This window comes from Eucalyptus grandis, chromosome 11, assembly GCF_016545825.1.
Source record: "Eucalyptus grandis isolate ANBG69807.140 chromosome 11, ASM1654582v1, whole genome shotgun sequence".
Classification (NCBI taxonomy): Eukaryota; Viridiplantae; Streptophyta; class Magnoliopsida; order Myrtales; family Myrtaceae; genus Eucalyptus; species Eucalyptus grandis.
This window is the reverse complement of record NC_052622.1, coordinates 30,374,038-30,392,589: the sequence shown is the minus strand read 5'-3', so window position 1 is coordinate 30,392,589 and position 18,552 is coordinate 30,374,038. Positions and strand designations below refer to the sequence as shown.

Sequence of the window (18,552 nt, the reverse complement as noted above, 5' to 3'; positions counted from 1 at the left end):
CCCAACGGCCACGGCTAACTCAACAGTCGGCGGTCATCCGGCATAACCAGGTGTCATCCCGCTTCGTCGAATAGGGAACGTTTACATTTAGACAGCATTCCCGAAGGGGCATTAGTCCAATCTCCACTATGACTGGTATCCGTTGACGTGGGGCATTCCCGAAGGAGCATCGCCTCCCTGACTTTCATCGGGTGACGGGTTCCAATAGCGATCACATGCATAACCATGTTCAGCCAAGAATATTGTGCTTTGCACCCAAAAGTCTCAATTTCAAATAATGGACTTGGCATATTTTTTTTCGTATTAAAAATACCTAATAAAATAAATGTGCATGGACAGATAGTTGAATTGGACCACAAAATGTGATATTCTCTCTTTTCAAAATTCCACGATTTTACATAGTACTTAAAATATTTTTGGTGTCAAAACCCAACACCCTGTATTTCTAATTAAATACCACAAAATCATATTTTTGCAATAATAACTAAAAATCATCATCAAATACTCAATTGCATAAATTAGCAATCAATTGCACAAACCAATGCAACCACGGCGATCAGCACGAAATTCTGACAATCGGCTATCCCAAAGTATAATTTACTCAATAATTAATTAATTAAATAAATTGCATTTAATTAAATAAATAGTAATTTATTTAAATTAAACCACTTAATTACTTTAATTAACCTAACTGGACTAATCTAATTGAACTAGCTAATCAATCTAACTAAACTAACTAATTTAATCTAATAGGCTAACTAAATATCCTAACTAATCCACCTAACTAACTTAACTACCTAGTTCACTCAACTAAATTAACTAACTAATAGTTACTCTAACTAAATCAACTATTAATCCATGCTTAAGCCTAAACTAATCCCCTTAAGTGTAATTAGCTCCATAATCAAATATTAGAATGCTAACTCACCGGATTAGTGAAATAACGGGTCCACGACGATGGCGGCACGACGGCGGTGAATTCCCATGTCTACGGCGGCTCCAAAGGAGGTTCAGAAGGGGCTGAAAACAGCCCAACAAGCTCATAGCTCAAACTGGAAAACCGGTTTTGCTTTGGAGCTGGTCAAGGGAATTTCGGGGGTTGGTTAAGGCACTGGTGGTCGGATGGTGTGGGGATGAGATGGACGGATGTTGGCAGGGCTAGCAACCGGCCTAGATGTGACTGGCATGAGCAATAGCGAGCTAAGGCAGTCGGCAAAGGAGCTGGTTGACGGAGCTGGCAGCTTAGGCGAACTTGCGGGCGGAGGAGCGGAGTCGACTGGAGCTAGACTCACGAGGGACGGTTCGCGGGCGGCTGGTTGGTTCGATTGTTCGGCGAGGGGCTAGTAGCTGGTTGGTGGATGTTTTGTGTTGCAGCAACAACAATAGAGGAAGAAATGAAGAAGAAGAAGAAGAAGAAGAAGAAGAAGAAGAAAAAGAAAGCAAGGCTGGTCAACTGGGGGAATAGGGCTAGTCAAGTATGAGGGGAAGGAGGGAGACAAAAGCCTTGAAAGTCTTGGCTTGAGCCAATGGGCTTGCAAGCAAATTATCAAGGCACTTAAGTGGTTTTTCCCTCAAAGTCTTTTGCCCTTGCTGGCAAGGCTTCCTCCACAAGCCACTTTCTCTTCAAAGCCTCACAAAGCAACTCAAATTGAAGGCCAAAACAGCCCTTGGCAGCAACCCTACAAATTTGCACCCATCACTCCTCAAATTCTTCACAATTAACTTCAATTTATTGACCAAAATTGCTAAGGAGGATGCCCATACTAATTTCTACAATTCCCTTCACCACTTGATCCATTTTGAATGCCAAAAATCCACATAAAAGTGGCCCTCCGAATTTCTTGAATTTAATTTTGCCAAATTTTGATTTTCCGCCAAAACCCAGGCTCGCTGAAAATTCTTCAAAGGATGAGACGATCTCCTAAAAATAAATCGTGACACGCTCGAACTTTCAATGCTTGAAACTAAGTTTCAATTTCATAATTAATTTCAATCGAATGCGATTTTAGCGTAACCTAACCTATCGGGTAGCTTTTAGGGATTTTAATGCATTTAACCCGTGGTCGATAATTCTCATTGTGCATCTTCGACTCATTGGTGACTCTCGGTTGTCGTAAAAATCTCAAGGTTTCAATTACGGGTATCGAGTACGAAATCGACAAAAAAATCAATTTAGTGTTGTCCGACGCAAATTTTGCAATTAGGTGTGTTTCAATTTAATTATGTGCTTCTGTCGAATCGACTTATCTCCGATCACTAATCAATTACAACAGTGCTGTATTGACCTTTTCCGATTAGCACAATTGAGCAGTCAATTTCTCATCAAATTCTCAAGTCTGTCGCGTTTATATCCCTTAATGGCTTCACCTGATAGATTAGTTATCTCGTGAGTGATCAACTCAGAGAAAAAGGACCATAGGCGCATCGATGAAAAGCCCATTTCATTTAATCAAAATAGGGTCGAAAATCAGAATGTCACATGTGAACATATGTATTGTACTTGTTTATTTATTAGTGATTTGATGTTTTATCAATAAGTATAAATCCATTATAAGACTAGCATAAACACACATATATTATTGAAAAGTATGTTAGCAGGCAATGATTGGCTCACTCACACGAGCAATCACCTCAAGTGCTATAGTTAGCACGTTGAGATGAGATATTATGTACAAATAAATGTTGAAGAGCAAGTTTAGTACATAAAATAATATGTCGCTTTGATTATAGTCAAAATGAGGTTTGTGATTTGTTTATAATAAGATCAAACATGATAGTCCCACAATCATGTATGCCTAAAAGTTGCCGGATACGAGTACTTAATTGGGCGCTGTAGAAAGCGAGCTAATATAGCACTCGAGCTAAACTTGAATACGTGAGAAGCACGTGACTATGTTTAGGCAAAGATTCATATAGTAGATATATTTAATAAATAACATACGCTCTTATAAAAAAGAGAAATCCACTATAGCGTGTAATTCATACTACGTGTGCATTGTATAACCGACAAGGGAAGGTGAGTGAAATTATTCCTATTTACTCATCGTGTGAACCCTTGAAATAATTTATAATTTACTTCGTTTTGTGTCCTATGTTACTTCTGACTATGTTCTCGAAGTAAAAGATCAATGTTATTACTTTGGCATGTTAACCGGCAGTCATGAATAGATATAGCTTTATGGGACGTGTCTAAGAAAGTGGTTGTTTTGAAATGAAGAGAGATGAGTGCGAAGGAAGGCTATTGTTATTTTACATTTATCACGTGTATTTACTGGTCGATCAATTATATCGCCTTCTATAGTTGTGGATATAATTGTAAATACATGGTGTTATGAGAATAGTAAAATATAGTCTTTAAGAGATAGGTATACTTGGGTTGATGTAGCAAAATATGTTTGGGGCATTGTGAGACATTAATTGTTTATTTATTTTTAGGGTTGTAGCCATTATGTCACCCTAACAAGTGCATAATTTGAGCTCCTAAGTGCAGTTGTACTCATTAGTCGCACGGCTTTCTTGCCAGTATGAATTGTTTCTAAAGTTGATGAATGTTGAATGCCTTATATTCTTGATAGAGTACTATCAAGTCCATCATGTCCAAGTGAGAGATGTTGTACTTTATTAATACGTCAATGATGGGGTGCAATTAAAACGCACCATTTCGTCTTGATATGTTATGATGGAAAGACACCCTTTGAAAGAGTATGAGGGAGTCATATAAAAACTTCTGAAGATAGCCATTGGGACGGTTGACAGAACGTACATTCAGAAAGAAATTGTTCTCCCTTCTTGTCCCATTTCCATCAAAGAAAAAGAAGGCGTTCCATTTCTCCTTTACAAAAACAATTGGCATTCACGTTGTGAAAATTGAATGTTTTCCTCGTGACTGCATTCAGACCAATGTGAAATAATATTGTTCGTCATTCATTTGCAATTCAACGTTCGTTCTGGAGTAAATTGTTCATTGTGCATCAGAAAATGGTAAGTTGTCTTCCGCTGACTTTCTTCCAAAACCAACCAAGTAGGGTTGTCATGCCCATTCACTCCAGACGTGCGCCATCCCTTGTTGTCAATCATTCACTTAGGTGATTTGCTTGCAACATCCTAAGAGGCATTGCCAACCCATTCGTATTATCAATTATATACGCAAACGGAAGCATAAACAAATCATCCAACTAATAAACAGGGATAGTTCAAACTACACATATATATATACATATGCATCATATAGTCATCACATCATACTAGCCATATACACATAGTTTAAACACATAAGCTCAAATATAACTCGCTTTGCCACATCGAATCAACCCAAAAGCATGGCCACGACCTTCTCCAAAAAGGGTCTCGAGGTAAACTTAGCACCTCTAGTACTATAAGAATGGCTTCAAAAAGTGATACTAACCTCACTACCACGTAACTCGCCAAAGGCTCCATATACCAGGGCTCCAGCTGGACGATCATATCAAGGTTGATTTCTAGATCGAACACAGCCCCATCAAGTACATCCACATCCATAGCATCCCAGTTAGTACCTCTTGATCCTCCTACAACCGGGGTTTCATCGAAACTGTAGATAGGCTCGTGAACGTCGTTCCCTATCCAAAAAAACTATGCTCTAAAGCAGTGAGCCACCAAGTGAGGGAGTCTCTCATCAACCCAAATAGTCGTGAAGTAGCGTTTATAACGTGCATTAGTCCCCTCAATTGGATAATTAGTCACTTCATAGCTATGCTCAACGGGGAGCCCAAACCTAATCGATGAAAGGGCTCAAACATTCTTAGGGCTTGTAAACTTATAACAAACAACAATGAAATAAAACTCAATGGGTGAACTTTCTAGATCTAACATAGGGAGGTAGTTCATCTCGAAAATGGCCTAAATGTGCAAGTTATCTATTGATGGCAGGTCAATAGCAAAACAACCCCAACTTTGCCTTAATTATAAACAGGAATGGTTATCTTGCCTTCTCAAGCCATCATAACATAAGCACATAAGCAATTCCTATAATTCCCACACTCAGGAGGCAAACATAAGAATGTGCAATATATTATAATCATGCACTCATGTCATGCAATAATCTAGACATAATCATATATCAATCTCATGCATGTTTCACACATATATGTGTAAATTATTGTGATTGCTCAGGGCTATGGCCAAATCGCAAGTCGGCGGTCTTCCGGTATAACCGAGCATCATCTCACCCCATCAAGCATGGCAACGTCCCGCGTAAGCGTATCAAAATGACATTCTGCTAAAGAGCTTCATTCCGAAATCCATTTGCGAACGGCATCCCTCATCCTATGTAAACGCATCAGAACGAATCCATTGCCCCGCATAAACGCATCAGGGTATTTAGGTGATCACATGAGCATACTATCACTCAAGCCTATGTCTCATCATCCATATTAATCAATGCAAGAGTGTGATGCTCATACGATATACAATAATGTATGTTGCATGCAATCATGTCATGCTTACACCTCATACCACCTTATCATTTCGCACCATCGTGCCACTTAAACATGCCCACGTTTTATCTTTTCGCATAACCTTATATGCAGAACAAAAGATTTCAATCCTCGAGTACCATGAACACTTATCAATTCCCATTCTAAGTGTCACATAAGCATACATTATAATCAAATTGAGCAACTAATGATGCATCTTATCATAGAGACCCAAGCATAGAACACTTATTAAGGAAAAGTTAAGTGATTGCCTAAAGTCTAAATTATTGCAATTACCTATCCAACAACTTATTTCATTAATATAACATGCCACAACATTATATTACATGCCACATATCACCACATATTAACTTATGACATTAATATAACATGCCATAACAACTTCTCACACAACACTTATCACCACATAATAACTTATCATATAACCACTTATCACAAGTTACTTATCACATAATGATAGCTTATCAAACATTGGAAGGGCTAATTGTGATAACCTATCGGCAAAATATAATAGCCTATTATGATAACCTATCGGTGAACACGATATTCTATCATGATAACCTATCGACAAACATGATAACTTATCGATTAAAACATGATAACCAATCGATAACTTACGATGACCTATCGGAAACTAATTACAACCTATCATGATAACTTATCGGAAGTCCATGGTAAGTTATTGCTTAAACCCACTTATCACAACATCAAAGCATCATTTAACCTTAATCTAGTTCTAAACTAAGTTATAAGTGCAACAACAACCCTAATCAAGGGCTAAAAAGCGACTCACACTCAAATCCAAGCTCGACAAGCTATGAGGGAGGAATGGCAAGGCTGGACGGGCATCAACAGTGGTTGGTCACACCTCCACAGCTCTCGGTGAAAGGGCATCACAAAGGAGTTACGGCAGCAGTAAGGCAGGCGAACCACCTCTAAGCTTCACGGAGGACCAAACTGAGAGAGAAAAGAGAAGGGGGAAGCTGCGGTGAGGCTGAACAGCTTCCTCATTGACTCCACGGTTTGACACGACAAGAACTACGGTTCAACGGCAGGGTGTGTGCGGTGGATGGTGGACGGTGAGGGAATGAGACAAAACATCATGCAAAAGAGATGGAATGGAGAGAGTGGTGGTTTAGCCAAGCTCAAAAGGGAGAGGAAAGATGAGAGTGAGTGCCAAAGTGAACAAATGAGAGAAGAAAGAGAGTGTGGTGGTGGCCGTGGGTTTTTTTTTTTTTTTTTTGGGGGGGAGGGGGAGGGAGGGAGGGAGGGAGGGAGAGAGAATGATGGAGATTTGGTCATTAGTGTTTAGTACTATCCAATCCCATGAAATCCTCTCATCCAAGTATGGGATTGCCTCTTGAAGAAAAAAGATCCAAGCCATTAATGAGGAGATATTCACACATGGGCTAATGGGTCTAGGTTAAGCTTTAGATTAGGCTAGGTTGTCATCCATCTAATTTCCTTCAAGCTTGTGGCCGCCCCCTTCCTTGGCCAATTCCACTCTTGCCCCTTGGTCTTTAGCTTTGAAGAGAGGTCAATTTGGTCTTTGTGAGGAGATTTGGGCACTATTCATGCACATGGGTGCATTAAATGCTTAGATCTCATAAGGCTAAGGTGGGCTTGGAGGTCCATGGCCCTCTTGGGCCGCTCATCTCCTTGGGCATGGGGCCTTGGGCTGCCCAACATGGGTGTGGGCCCTATTGGGCTGTCCATCCAATGTGGGATTAGGCCCATTGGGCTATCCAATTGGGCTGACTTGGGCTATCGTTCATGACCCGTTTTCACTTTCTCGAATTTTAGCGTTCCACCGATGAGAAATCGAGTTTATGCCCCGGAATGGCCTTCTTGACGTTTTCATGGTCTACTGCTCCTCATCGAAATCCCACTTCAAAGACTTGCCACCATTGGAATCCATTCTAAAAATCAGGGTCGGGTCGAGGGTGTCACACTTGTTGAGTGCTGAAGTAATTACTTCTTGCAATCTTCATAGAAGAAATAGAGTATGCATCACCAAAAATTATATGCAGATGGCCTAATCCATTCTTGATTTGAGGATTATGACGGAAATTATATATGACCGGAATTGATCGATGTATTTCCCCAAACAAACAGAAAAATAAACGAAATATGAAACATAAATCATTGATCAATTAAGCACTCTCGGGGACTTGTTTAATAATAAGAATGAGGAATTTTATGTAAATACCTTATTATAAGGTTTTGTTCACAAGGATTTCCTAAATAATTATTCCAAAAATATAATGTTCGAAACAACTCTTAATTTGAGGATTATGACTCTTGCTTTTTCTTTTTCTTTTTTGAAATCAACGATATATAAGATCGTTTGTGTAAATATTTTTACTAGCAAAGTTTTCTGTAGTTACTGTTAGTGTGAATCCATTTGAAATAGCGAAAAATTGCTTGAGACGACGTCTTTCTTGCCTCCGATCATGTACGAGAAGCTTGTCAAAAGCAGAAAGAAGAAAAGAAAACACAAATGTTGCGGGGCCAATGCTGTCTCCATGAAAGATTCCAGCCACTCGTTTCTCCATGAGCTGCCTCACTTACGTCTCTTTCATTCTTTTACGGATCGGTAACACTTTGGCAAACAATCAAGATTAGATTTAAGTGTCTGATTAGTTATCGGTAGCTAGATTATCAAAGAGAGAAATTAATTACACGGGCAATTATCAAATTTGACTTACTTAATGAGAAAGATCTAAAATGTGTTATTAAACAAGAAAGAATTGTACGAAAATGATTGGCTTTTTTCTAAATGTTGGATTTTCAAAAGAAACACCGCCAGTGCAAAAGAAACCCCACGACGAACAGATTTCAAATGTTGGCATGTGTACGTAGTGTGAAAATATACACGTGTCATGATAGTGAAAATGCAGTTTATGTGATAGATAAAACTTCATGGCGGTGAAACATTTTGTGATTGGTCAATCATGATTGCCCATGTCCTATGAATCTCGTCCTACTTCTCACCTTATATTCATATATTTCACTTTTGATTAATTGATTACATCTTATTTCATCCCAATTGATATTTTCGTCATATAAAACACATTCTCTATTATCATCCCAGCAATGGAAAAAAAGAAGATATTTTTGCCTGAGGTTTATGTTATCAACGTCAAACTAAGTCCAACTTTTGATCCGGCCTTTCATTTTCTCAGCTGTGTCTCTCTAGTAAAGTCCAAAATTTAATCAGATCAGCCTCATCCGCTAGACAAATCAGAAGCCATTTTCTCCTAAATTTGGAAAAGTAGCATTTCCATTTCAATTCTTGGCTAAGAAGCAGCACTTCATAACTATTGATATTTCTCTCATTTATATTTTGTTCCGTGTGAATTTGACATTAGCCCATTTTTATTTAGTTGGACCATTATTGTACTTCTCATTCATGGATCATGTTTTAAGTAGAGAGCTATTATTGTAGTACATGAAATGGACTACGTCGATTAATGACATACAACTGACATGACTCGCATTAGTTTTCTTTACTTAATTGTGATTATTATGTGATAGCCAATTTAAAAAAAGTTATAACATAATGTTATTGTGTTGGTCTTTATTAAACCATGAAAGGAAGGTCATATGGGCCTAGTGGGAGAATGTAAAAATTATTGTGGCCTGCATGATGTTATTAATCAATGGTTTAATAATTATATAACTGCTAAAACATATTAGCTATGAAAAGGATGAAAACATATAATTCTATTGAGAAGTTACCGTTCTTCCGAAGAGGTGCGACTCTTACGAAGTAAAAATGCGCTTGATGGAAGGCACCTATTAATGGCATATATCAATAGAGTCCGGTTCTCTCTCCACCCAATAGCAATGAATGAAACTTCATCAAATAAAGCACATTAAGGAAAAGCGGTTAAGGGAAAGAAATCGAATTTCTTCATTTCGTCGGTTTGTGCAACAAATCATTTTCAACAATATCGATATGGATAAATGCATATCTTCATCCCTCTTATTGTGAAAATCATGAAAATCAAATATCCCCAATTTTGAATTTTTCACATTAGAGAATTACGTTTTCGCTTACAGAGAAGACTCCTTGAATGACTTGTTAACCGAACTTTCAGCAATTCCCAAAATTCTTGTTCCAGTATTGGAGGCCTAGGTTCCCTTGAAATAACCTACTCACATTCTTGTTGCTGCTTTGTTTTCTCTCCAAGATGGGAAAGCATAAATATTACTTTGCAAAAGGGGATCCAAGCTCTCTACACAGACCAATAACTCGAATCTTTATCAGCTGCACGTCATAGAACCGTTTAGCCAGAATTGGAGCCGAGTCAACCGGATGTCAGATGGAAAAATTATGCACGATCAAAATTTGGTCAATTTCTACAAATTGTTGTTTGGAAAAAAAAAAAATCCCACATAGTGTATATTCCCTTTCAACACCCCACTCATCTACCCAACATCTGAGTGTCAATTTTGAATTATATAGCCACCCACGATCAGGACTTTTTTTTTTGTTCGAAACCCACGATCATGACTTAATTTTCCATAAATATGATTTACATGTGAATTTCAAAGAAGACTTGGAAAAGTAAATCAAGCATGACCAACGATCGAGACTTATGTGGCTCTGCGCAATTCACTCATCATCCCCCACGGCGCACGCTAAGCTGAGTGAAAAAAGGGGAAAGACTTTTTATCTTGCAAATCTATCGTCAATTTCAATGAAGACTTGAAAAAGTAAGTCAAGCATGACCAACGATTGAGACATGTAGCTCTGCGCAATTCACTCATCATCCACCACGGGGCACGCTAAGCTGACTGAAAGGCACGCTAAGCTGACTGAAAAAGGGGAGACTTTTTATCTTGCAAATATATCATCAATTTTAAAGAAGACTTGAAAAAGTAAGTCAAGCATGACCCACGATTGAGACTTATGTGGCTCTGCACAATTTACTCATCATCCCCCATGGTGCACGCTAAGCTGGCTGAAAAAGGGGAAAGACTTTTTATCTTGCAAATATGTCGTCAATGAGAAGGACTCATTCTCCGGAAAACGCGGTCCAGCTATAATAGGAACTGTCCTCCATAGAGGCTTCTTGGGAGTGATATTCCAATCTATAAGTATAGTCATCAATCTTTTTAATAGTATGCAGATTTGAACCATCTCGCACCTCCCAAGACCCAACCATCCCCCAAATCATGGTTTCTTCCTTTTTGTCGTCCACCCAGTCTCCTTTAGCTGTCTTCTTCTTCTCTCTCTTTTTGGTAGGCACCACTTCATCTCATGGTGCAGGCGTTTCTGCTTCCTTCACTTCTTTCTCCACTATCCACGTGACTAAGAATAAGGATGGACCAGAGGCTCTCCTGAATTGGAAATCTACTCTTGACAATCATAGCCAGTCTCTCCTCTCTTCGTGGCACGATGACAATCCTTGCAGCTTTACTGGTGTTGCTTGTGACGACTTTGGAGCCATTGCCCATCTAAATCTTTCCTATCTCGGTTTGAGAGGAACTCTAGATGGCCTCGACTTCTCATGCTTAACCACTGTGGTAAGCTTTGAGCTTGCCAACAACTCAATCTATGGCTTCATTCCCTCAAGTATCGGTAACCTTTCCAAACTCAACTCTCTTGATCTTTGCTTCAATGAACTATCTGGGGACATTCCTCCAAGTTTAGGTATGCTTGAGAGTCTTCATTATTTTAAACTATGTGCAAACAACCTAAGTGGACACATCCCTTGGGAGATTGGGCAGTTGGATTCTCTTTTGGAACTTGATTTTTCCATAAACAAGTTCACTGGTCCTATCCCTATTTCACTAGGGAACTTGAGCAGCCTGATTTATCTTTATCTATGGAAAAACCAACTTTCAGGGCCCATTCCTGCTTCTCTTGGAAAATTAGGCAATTTGACTGAATTAGGCATTTCACGCAATAATATTTCCGGTTCCATTCCGAGAGAAATAGGTGACTTGAGGAATTTGAAAATTCTTTACATATGGCAGAATAGACTTTCGGGACCCATACCTTCAGAAATCGGAAGGCTCACTTCTCTTATTAAACTTGGCATGTCATCCAACAATCTCAGTGGCTCAATTCCTAGTTCCATTGGAAACTTGACAAGTTTATCTTCTCTTAACCTCTTCCGAAATAGACTTTCAGGACCCATACCCTCTGAAATTGGGAGGCTTATTGCTCTTACAAATTTATCTTTTGAGGATAATAATTTGATTGGTCCTATCCCTACTTCATTGGGGAACTTGAGCAGATTGATTCAGCTTCATCTAAGTGAAAATCAACTTTCAGGGCCCATTCCTGCTTCTCTTGGAAAATTAGGCAATTTGATTGAATTAGGCATTTCACGCAATAATATTTCCAGTTCCATTCCAAGAGAAATAGGTGACTTGAGGAATTTGAAAATTCTTCACATATGGCAGAATGGACTTTTGGGACCCATACCTTCGAGAAATCGGGAGGCTCACTTCTCTTATTAAACTTGGCATGTCATCCAACATTCTTAGCGGCTCAATTCCTAGTTCCATTGGAAACTTGACAAGTTTATCTTTTCTTAACCTCTTCCGAAATAGACTTTCGGGACCCATACCTTCTGAAATTGGGAGGCTCATTGCTCTTACATATTTATCTTTTGAGGATAATAATTTGATCGGTCCTGTCCCTGCTTCACTAGGGAACCTGAGCAAATTGATTCATCTTCATCTAAGTGAAAATCAACTTTCGGGGCCCATTCTGCTTCTCTTGGAAAATTAGGCAATTTGACTGAATTAGGCATTTCACGCAATAATATTTCCGGTTCCATTCCGAGAGAAATAGGTGACTTGAGAAATTTGAAAATTCTTTACATATGGCAGAATGGATTTTCGGGACCCATACCTTCAGAAATCTGGAGGCTCACTTCTCTTATTAAACTTGGCATGTCATCCAACATTCTTAGCGGCTCAATTCCTAGTTCCATTGGAAACTTGACAAGTTTATCTTTTCTTAACCTCTTCCGAAATAGACTTTCAGGACCCATACCTTCTGAAATTGGGAGGCTAATTGCTCTTACATATTTATCTTTTGAGGATAATAATTTGATCGGTCCTGTCCCTGCTTCACTAGGGAACCTGAGCAAATTGATTCATCTTCTGCTAAATGAAAATCAACTTTCAGGGCCTATACCTTCAGAAATCGGGAGGCTCACTTCTCTTACTGAACTTCGTCTATTTGAAAACAAACTCACTGGCTCAATTCCTGCATCAATTGGAAGCTTGGCCAATCTAATTCAATTGGACCTTGGCAACAATAAATTCTTTGGTTCCTTGCCTTATGAATTCAATAAGTTAACACGGTTGACTCTTTTGGAGCTATATGATAATGACCTAGAAGGGGAAGTGCCAGAAACTGTATGTCTTGGGAGATCATTGCAATATTTCTCTGTCTCCAATAATCATTTCACGGGTCCCATCCCCACGAGCCTAAAGAACTGTAGCACATTAATCAGATTGAGGCTTGACAAAAACCAATTCACTGGAAACATAACAGATGCTTTTGGAATATATCCGCATCTAAATTATGTGGACTTGAGCCACAATCATTTGAGAGGTGAACTTTCATGGAAATGGGAGCGTTGTCATAATTTGATGAGCTTAAGGATATCAAACAACAACCTCTTTGGTGAGATACCCGTAATATTTGGAAAGATGGTTCAATTACAGTTATTGGACCTTTCTTCAAATAATTTAAGCGGGGAGATTCCGAGGGAAATGGGAAGCCTATTAATGTTGTTAGAACTCGACCTAAGCAGCAACGCCATCACGGGAAATGTCCCCATTGAAATTGGGCTTTTATCTCGTTTGATGCATCTAAACCTAGCATCAAACAATTTGAGTGGATTGATACCGGTGATGCTAGGCTCATGTAAAAGCTTGTTGAGCTTGAACTTAAGCAGGAACAAATTTCGGAGAAGCATTCCTCTTGAGATAGGCAACACACAATTTCTTGAGATTCTTGATCTGAGTTATAATGTTTTGTCTGAACATATACCAGGAGAGCTTGCAATATTGAGAAACTTGGAAATTCTAAATATCTCTCACAATAGCCTATCTGGTTACATCCCACATGCTTTTGATGATATGTTGGCCTTGACTTCTATTGATGTATCCTACAATGACCTAGAAGGTCCTCTCCCTAATGTCAAGGCTTTCAATGAGGCTCCATTTGAGGCAATTCAGCATAACAAAGGGCTTTGTGGTAATGTTGTTGGTTTACCGAACTGCAATTCTATTGGGATCAAGAAACGTAATAAACATGTTGAAGCTAGAATCACAATTATCCTCATTATCTCGTTGTTGGGGTTTCTCTTTCTTTCTTGCACCTTGATTGTTGTTGTAATCGTCAATCATCGTCAAAGAAGGATTACAAAGAGAAAGAATAATGAACAGACAAATGATTTGGATTTCATGAGTATTTTGAGGTATGATGGCAAAGTTTTCTATGATCGAATCATTGAGGCCACGGAAGGATTTGACTCCAAGTACTATGTGGGTGAAGGAGCATATGGAATTGTTTATAAAGCCGAGATATCAGAAGATCAAACGTTTGCTATCAAGCAAACCTTGTCATCCCAAGAAGATATTGAGATCGTTGATTTGGTATCATTTGAAAGGGAAATTCAAGCCTTGACAAATATACGTCATCGAAACATTGTGAAATTTTATGGCTTCTGCTCCCATCCTCGACGCTGTTTTTTGGTGTATGAGTACATGGAAAGAGGAAGCTTGAGAACAACTTTGAAAGATGATCAGAGAGCAACAGAATTTCAATGGGATAAGAGGATAAGTGTGGTTCGAGGAGTTGCGGATGCGTTGTCCTATATGCATCACGAATGTTCTCCTCCGTTGATTCATCGAGACTTGACCAGTAACAACATTTTATTGGATTGTGATTATGAGGCTCATGTTTCTGATTTTGGCACTGCAAGACTTTTGAGGCCAGATTCATCAAACTGGACGGCTATTACTGGTACTATCGGGTATATTGCTCCAGGTACTTCACAAACTTTTGTTCAAATTTCGATGGCATTAGGTGTCATGCTTCTATTATTTAAGTTTTACTAGTTAATGCAGTTCATTAGTTATTTAAACGTGTCATGGAAATTTTGGTGTACTTATTTAGAGCTTTCGAGTTCAATGTTGATGAAAATGCTTTTCGATTTTCTTCATAAGTAAGAATTGGCAAATGAGAAAAAGATCATAATCAATCCATTTCAAGGATATTAAGTTCACATTACCCAGAAGATGCCCGTATTTTAAGGGGCGAACAATTTTTTTTTTTTGTTTAATTTTTTTGCCAAAGTATAAACTCCCATGCTCAAATCAATGTTGTAGGAGCTGATTAAGTGGAGATCTGTACTTGTAATCGTCACACGTCATATCATGGGAATTAATGTTGTCAACTTGAATACAACTTGTGATCGAGATTAAAAAAACAATGGATTCTCCACCTGCAGAGCTAGCTTATTCTATTGTTCCTACCGAAAAGTGCGACGTATACAGCTTTGGAGTCATCGCATTAGAGACAATCATGGGTAAGCATCCAGGAGATCATGTCTCTCGAGAATGTTCATCGTTCGCCCAAGCTGAGTCAACGATGTTGAAGGATGTGTTGGATCAACGTCTCTCGCCTTCTAGACTTGGCCTTCAAGATGTGCAGGACGTGGTCTTGATCGCCAAACTAGCGTTCAAGTGCTTGCAAGACGATCCAAGGCTTCGACCGACCATGGAACAAGTCTCACGTGAGCTTTGCTTTCAAGTACCCCTAGATATGCCACTCTCTGCAGTCAGCTTAGAGCAACTTTGTGATCTCAATGTCAAAAAATTTGGAGCATTTCAGGAGATGGTAAGATTTGAAGTTTTCATGGGCTATTCTATTTGGTTTTCAATTATGATGATGATCGCCTTTTGAATATCTTCTTAGTTCTCACTAAGCCCAGCCATGTGATTTTTTCTTTTCACTGCAGAGCTAGCTTCTCTATGAACGTCATAGGAATAGTGCGATGTTTATAGTTTGAAGTCATGGTACCAGAAATAATTATGCGAAGACTTATGGGAAGGTCCCATTTCACAATTATTTCCATCCTTTTACCGAGTGATCATGAAGTGAATTTGTAAAATGCAGTGGATCAACATCTCTTACCTTCTCTGATATGAGATGTAAAGAACATGTGGTTTCTGTTCCTACAAAAGATAATAGTGCTAGCAATATGTGAACTTTTATTGACATTCAGTGTCATATTTGAACTTTCGGTTGATTCAATTAAATCAATTTTGAGTAATGTTCACCATCATCCCGAAGCTTTTAATTGGTCCAATTAAACCCTCATTATATTTTAATATGTTTATGCCATCCTTTCATTAATTAACATAAATGAAATACAGCCAGTGGAGAAAACTATAAGGATTCCCAGCGTGTCATGTTGACTTGAAATTGCAACACCGTAATACTTTTTTTTTTCTTTTGAAGCATAATGAAAAATTCTCTCTCATTCTCCATCAGAAACCATTTCGGTTAAAAGCTTAAATAAGAACAAAACCGCATTATTCATATTAAGTAAGTGGTTTTGTCGTAGTGTTGATTTTTTATCCTCTCGCTTAGAACTAAGACCCCATTTGATACTCGGGATAAAATTCAGAATAAGATAAAATTATCTTATCTTATGTTTGGTACCTGCTCAAGACAAGATAAAGTCAGATATAATAGGGATATAGTAGAATAAAATTATCCCATAAGAGAGGTGTGATAAAGGTGGATAGGATTTCTAATATCCATAATAGGAAAGTTATTTTTCTCGAATAACAAACTTTTTAAATTAAAAAAATAAAAGTATATTTCAATGTAAATAATATTTAAATTCTAATATAAGTAATTAAAATAATAAATAATAAAAAATTAGTAGTTTAATTTAATCTTGTTATTATTTATATATTCTAATTTAATTCTATCTTATAATATAAATATATATTTATATGTAATACATATTTTAGTATTTTAGGTATATTAGTACTTTTTACTATTTAATAAAATTTTGTTTGAGAACAATGGAAGTGGAAAATGAAATAAAAAGGAAAATAATTAAAAAGAGAGGAAAAATAAAAAATGGCAAATAAAATAAAAATAGGCAAGAGCATCGCAAGAGAGTTTTACCATCTATGTTTGTGAACTTTTATGTTCATTTACACTAGTATGTCGTTTATATCAAATAATGTATATGATATAATAAGAATATACCCGACTTTATTATTGTGATTAGTCAAATAGTGGATAGGATATAGTAAAATCTCTCGATTTTATATCATATCCCATCTAGTCTTATCTTGATTAGAAATCTAGATGACCAAACGTAGCTTAATAGTTTATGGAACTATTATTTACGCATGGCAAATCTCGTCGGGGTCCCTTACCCACGTCATGTTGCCTAGAGGCGTCGCCATAATGGCCACAAGTGACAAGGGTTGTGATATTTTAATTTTGTTGCTTTCCTTTGTCGAAATTTGTTTGTCCTTTTTATTTAGTTTATATTATTTTTCACAAAATTTTATTTTCCTTTTCTTTATTTATATATATTTATCGTGTTTTAAATTAATTGCCAAGGCTAGTTTGAGGCTTGCATAAATGCACTCTCAAGTATGGCAGACAATTTAAATATAGTCCAAAACGTGACTTTCATAACGTCAAATCAAATGTTGGGAATAACGGATCCCCGAAAAATCGGATTCGACACTAAATCGAACCCCTAAATCAATGCGGAAGCGAAGCCCGAGAAAAACAACATGTATCACCGATCCTAAAGCACACCACGGATTCGAGCGTACCTTTTAAGCCACAGATTAGACACCGACGCCGATAGAGGAAGAGAAACTTGGTCCTGTTGATCCGGTGAAGCAAATTCGCCTTCGCGCCTCACTGTTTGCCTTTTTGGGAGAGAAAGCGAGAGAGAGAGAAGCAAGGAGGCGTACGTACGTTTTTTGTTTTTCCAAACGGTACGTTCTCTCTCTCTCTCTCTCTCTCTCCTCCTTCTTATATGTCCCTCCATCCACGGGCCCTATTCCCGTGGGCCGGGCTTTTTGGGCCCAACTTGGGCGGACGGGCCTTGAGCCCATTACATATAAAACCATCATCTCCCACTTGCACATGGTGGGCCAAACAGGATTCTCTTTACCTCTTTTCAACATTCATATCAGTGAATAATCCGTGCGACAAAGATCACTTTGAGCTCGTTGCTATACATCTGTTAGGAATATATAGCAGCTCATAATGGGTGTCACACTCCGAGTAGACTTAGTATGCAGTACCCTAGATCGATCGATCACATTTATATCTCTCTTGATTTCTTTTAAAACAATGATATATATAATTATCACAAAGACAGTCATAATTGGTTGACCAGTGAATACAAAACTACAATGTGATTCTCCAAAATCGATCTTCCTCTTTCCTTCAAACTCTCAATTTCAGTTCAGCTTGCTTTTCTAGAAATGTCCCGTTAGATCGAATCAACTCATGACCATTGGCAACATCCTAAGATAGCAAACACTAAATAGAAACCTTGAGAATAAGTAAAAGTCATGAGGGCACTAAAAAATTTGAGGAACTCTTTTCCTCAAGAGTCTCACATGTCATAAAAGTTTAGATCAAACTTTTTGCCTCTTATTGGTCGTCTTATGCATACGTAGTATGAAATACGTATTACGGCATTAACTCCTTTCCCATGGAGCGTATGTCTATACCTTTCAATGCCGTACAGATGATAGTTCAGACATACCCAATGTCTAACTTGAGTTCACGTATCTATTCTTTTACAAAATTCATTAGAACTCACATCTGGCATCTTAGACAGATAAAGTAAAATATGTGGGGTATTTTACTTTCGGACATAGTAAGTATTATGTCCTCATCTTAACACTCAGTTAAGGCGACATACGTATTTTAAGCTTGAGCTCTCGATTATCACCTAGATAATAAGCTTAAAAACAGTCTCATCTCTATTTATCACATAGTAAATAGAGGCGATTACCCGTGTGAGTGGGCTAATCTTTT

At 38.1% G+C, this 18,552-nt stretch overlaps 1 protein-coding gene across 1 annotated transcript; it reads left to right on the top strand.

Annotated features, from left to right (window-relative positions):
* Positions 1–1,146: 1,146 nt before the first annotated feature.
* On the top strand, positions 1,147–15,687 carry LOC108956318 (MDIS1-interacting receptor like kinase 2). Its single transcript, XM_039305255.1, has 5 exons — positions 1,147–1,315; positions 10,729–11,009; positions 12,327–14,502; positions 14,966–15,354; positions 15,476–15,687. The coding sequence occupies exons 1-5, from the start codon at positions 1,147–1,149 to the stop codon at positions 15,479–15,481; spliced, it is 3,021 nt and encodes a 1,006-aa protein (XP_039161189.1). The 3' UTR covers positions 15,482–15,687.
* Positions 15,688–18,552: the final 2,865 nt, after the last annotated feature.

Coding starts and splice junctions, on each gene's coding strand:
- LOC108956318 (XM_039305255.1), top strand. CDS start 1,147: ATGTTGGCAGGGCTAGCAACCGGCCTAGATGTGACTGGCATGAGCAAT. Junction 1,316..10,728: donor GGACGGTTCGCGGGCGGCTG/GTTGGTTCGATT, acceptor TCTTTTTGGTAG/GCACCACTTCATCTCATGGT. Junction 14,503..14,965: donor TATCGGGTATATTGCTCCAG/GTACTTCACAAA, acceptor CTCCACCTGCAG/AGCTAGCTTATTCTATTGTT.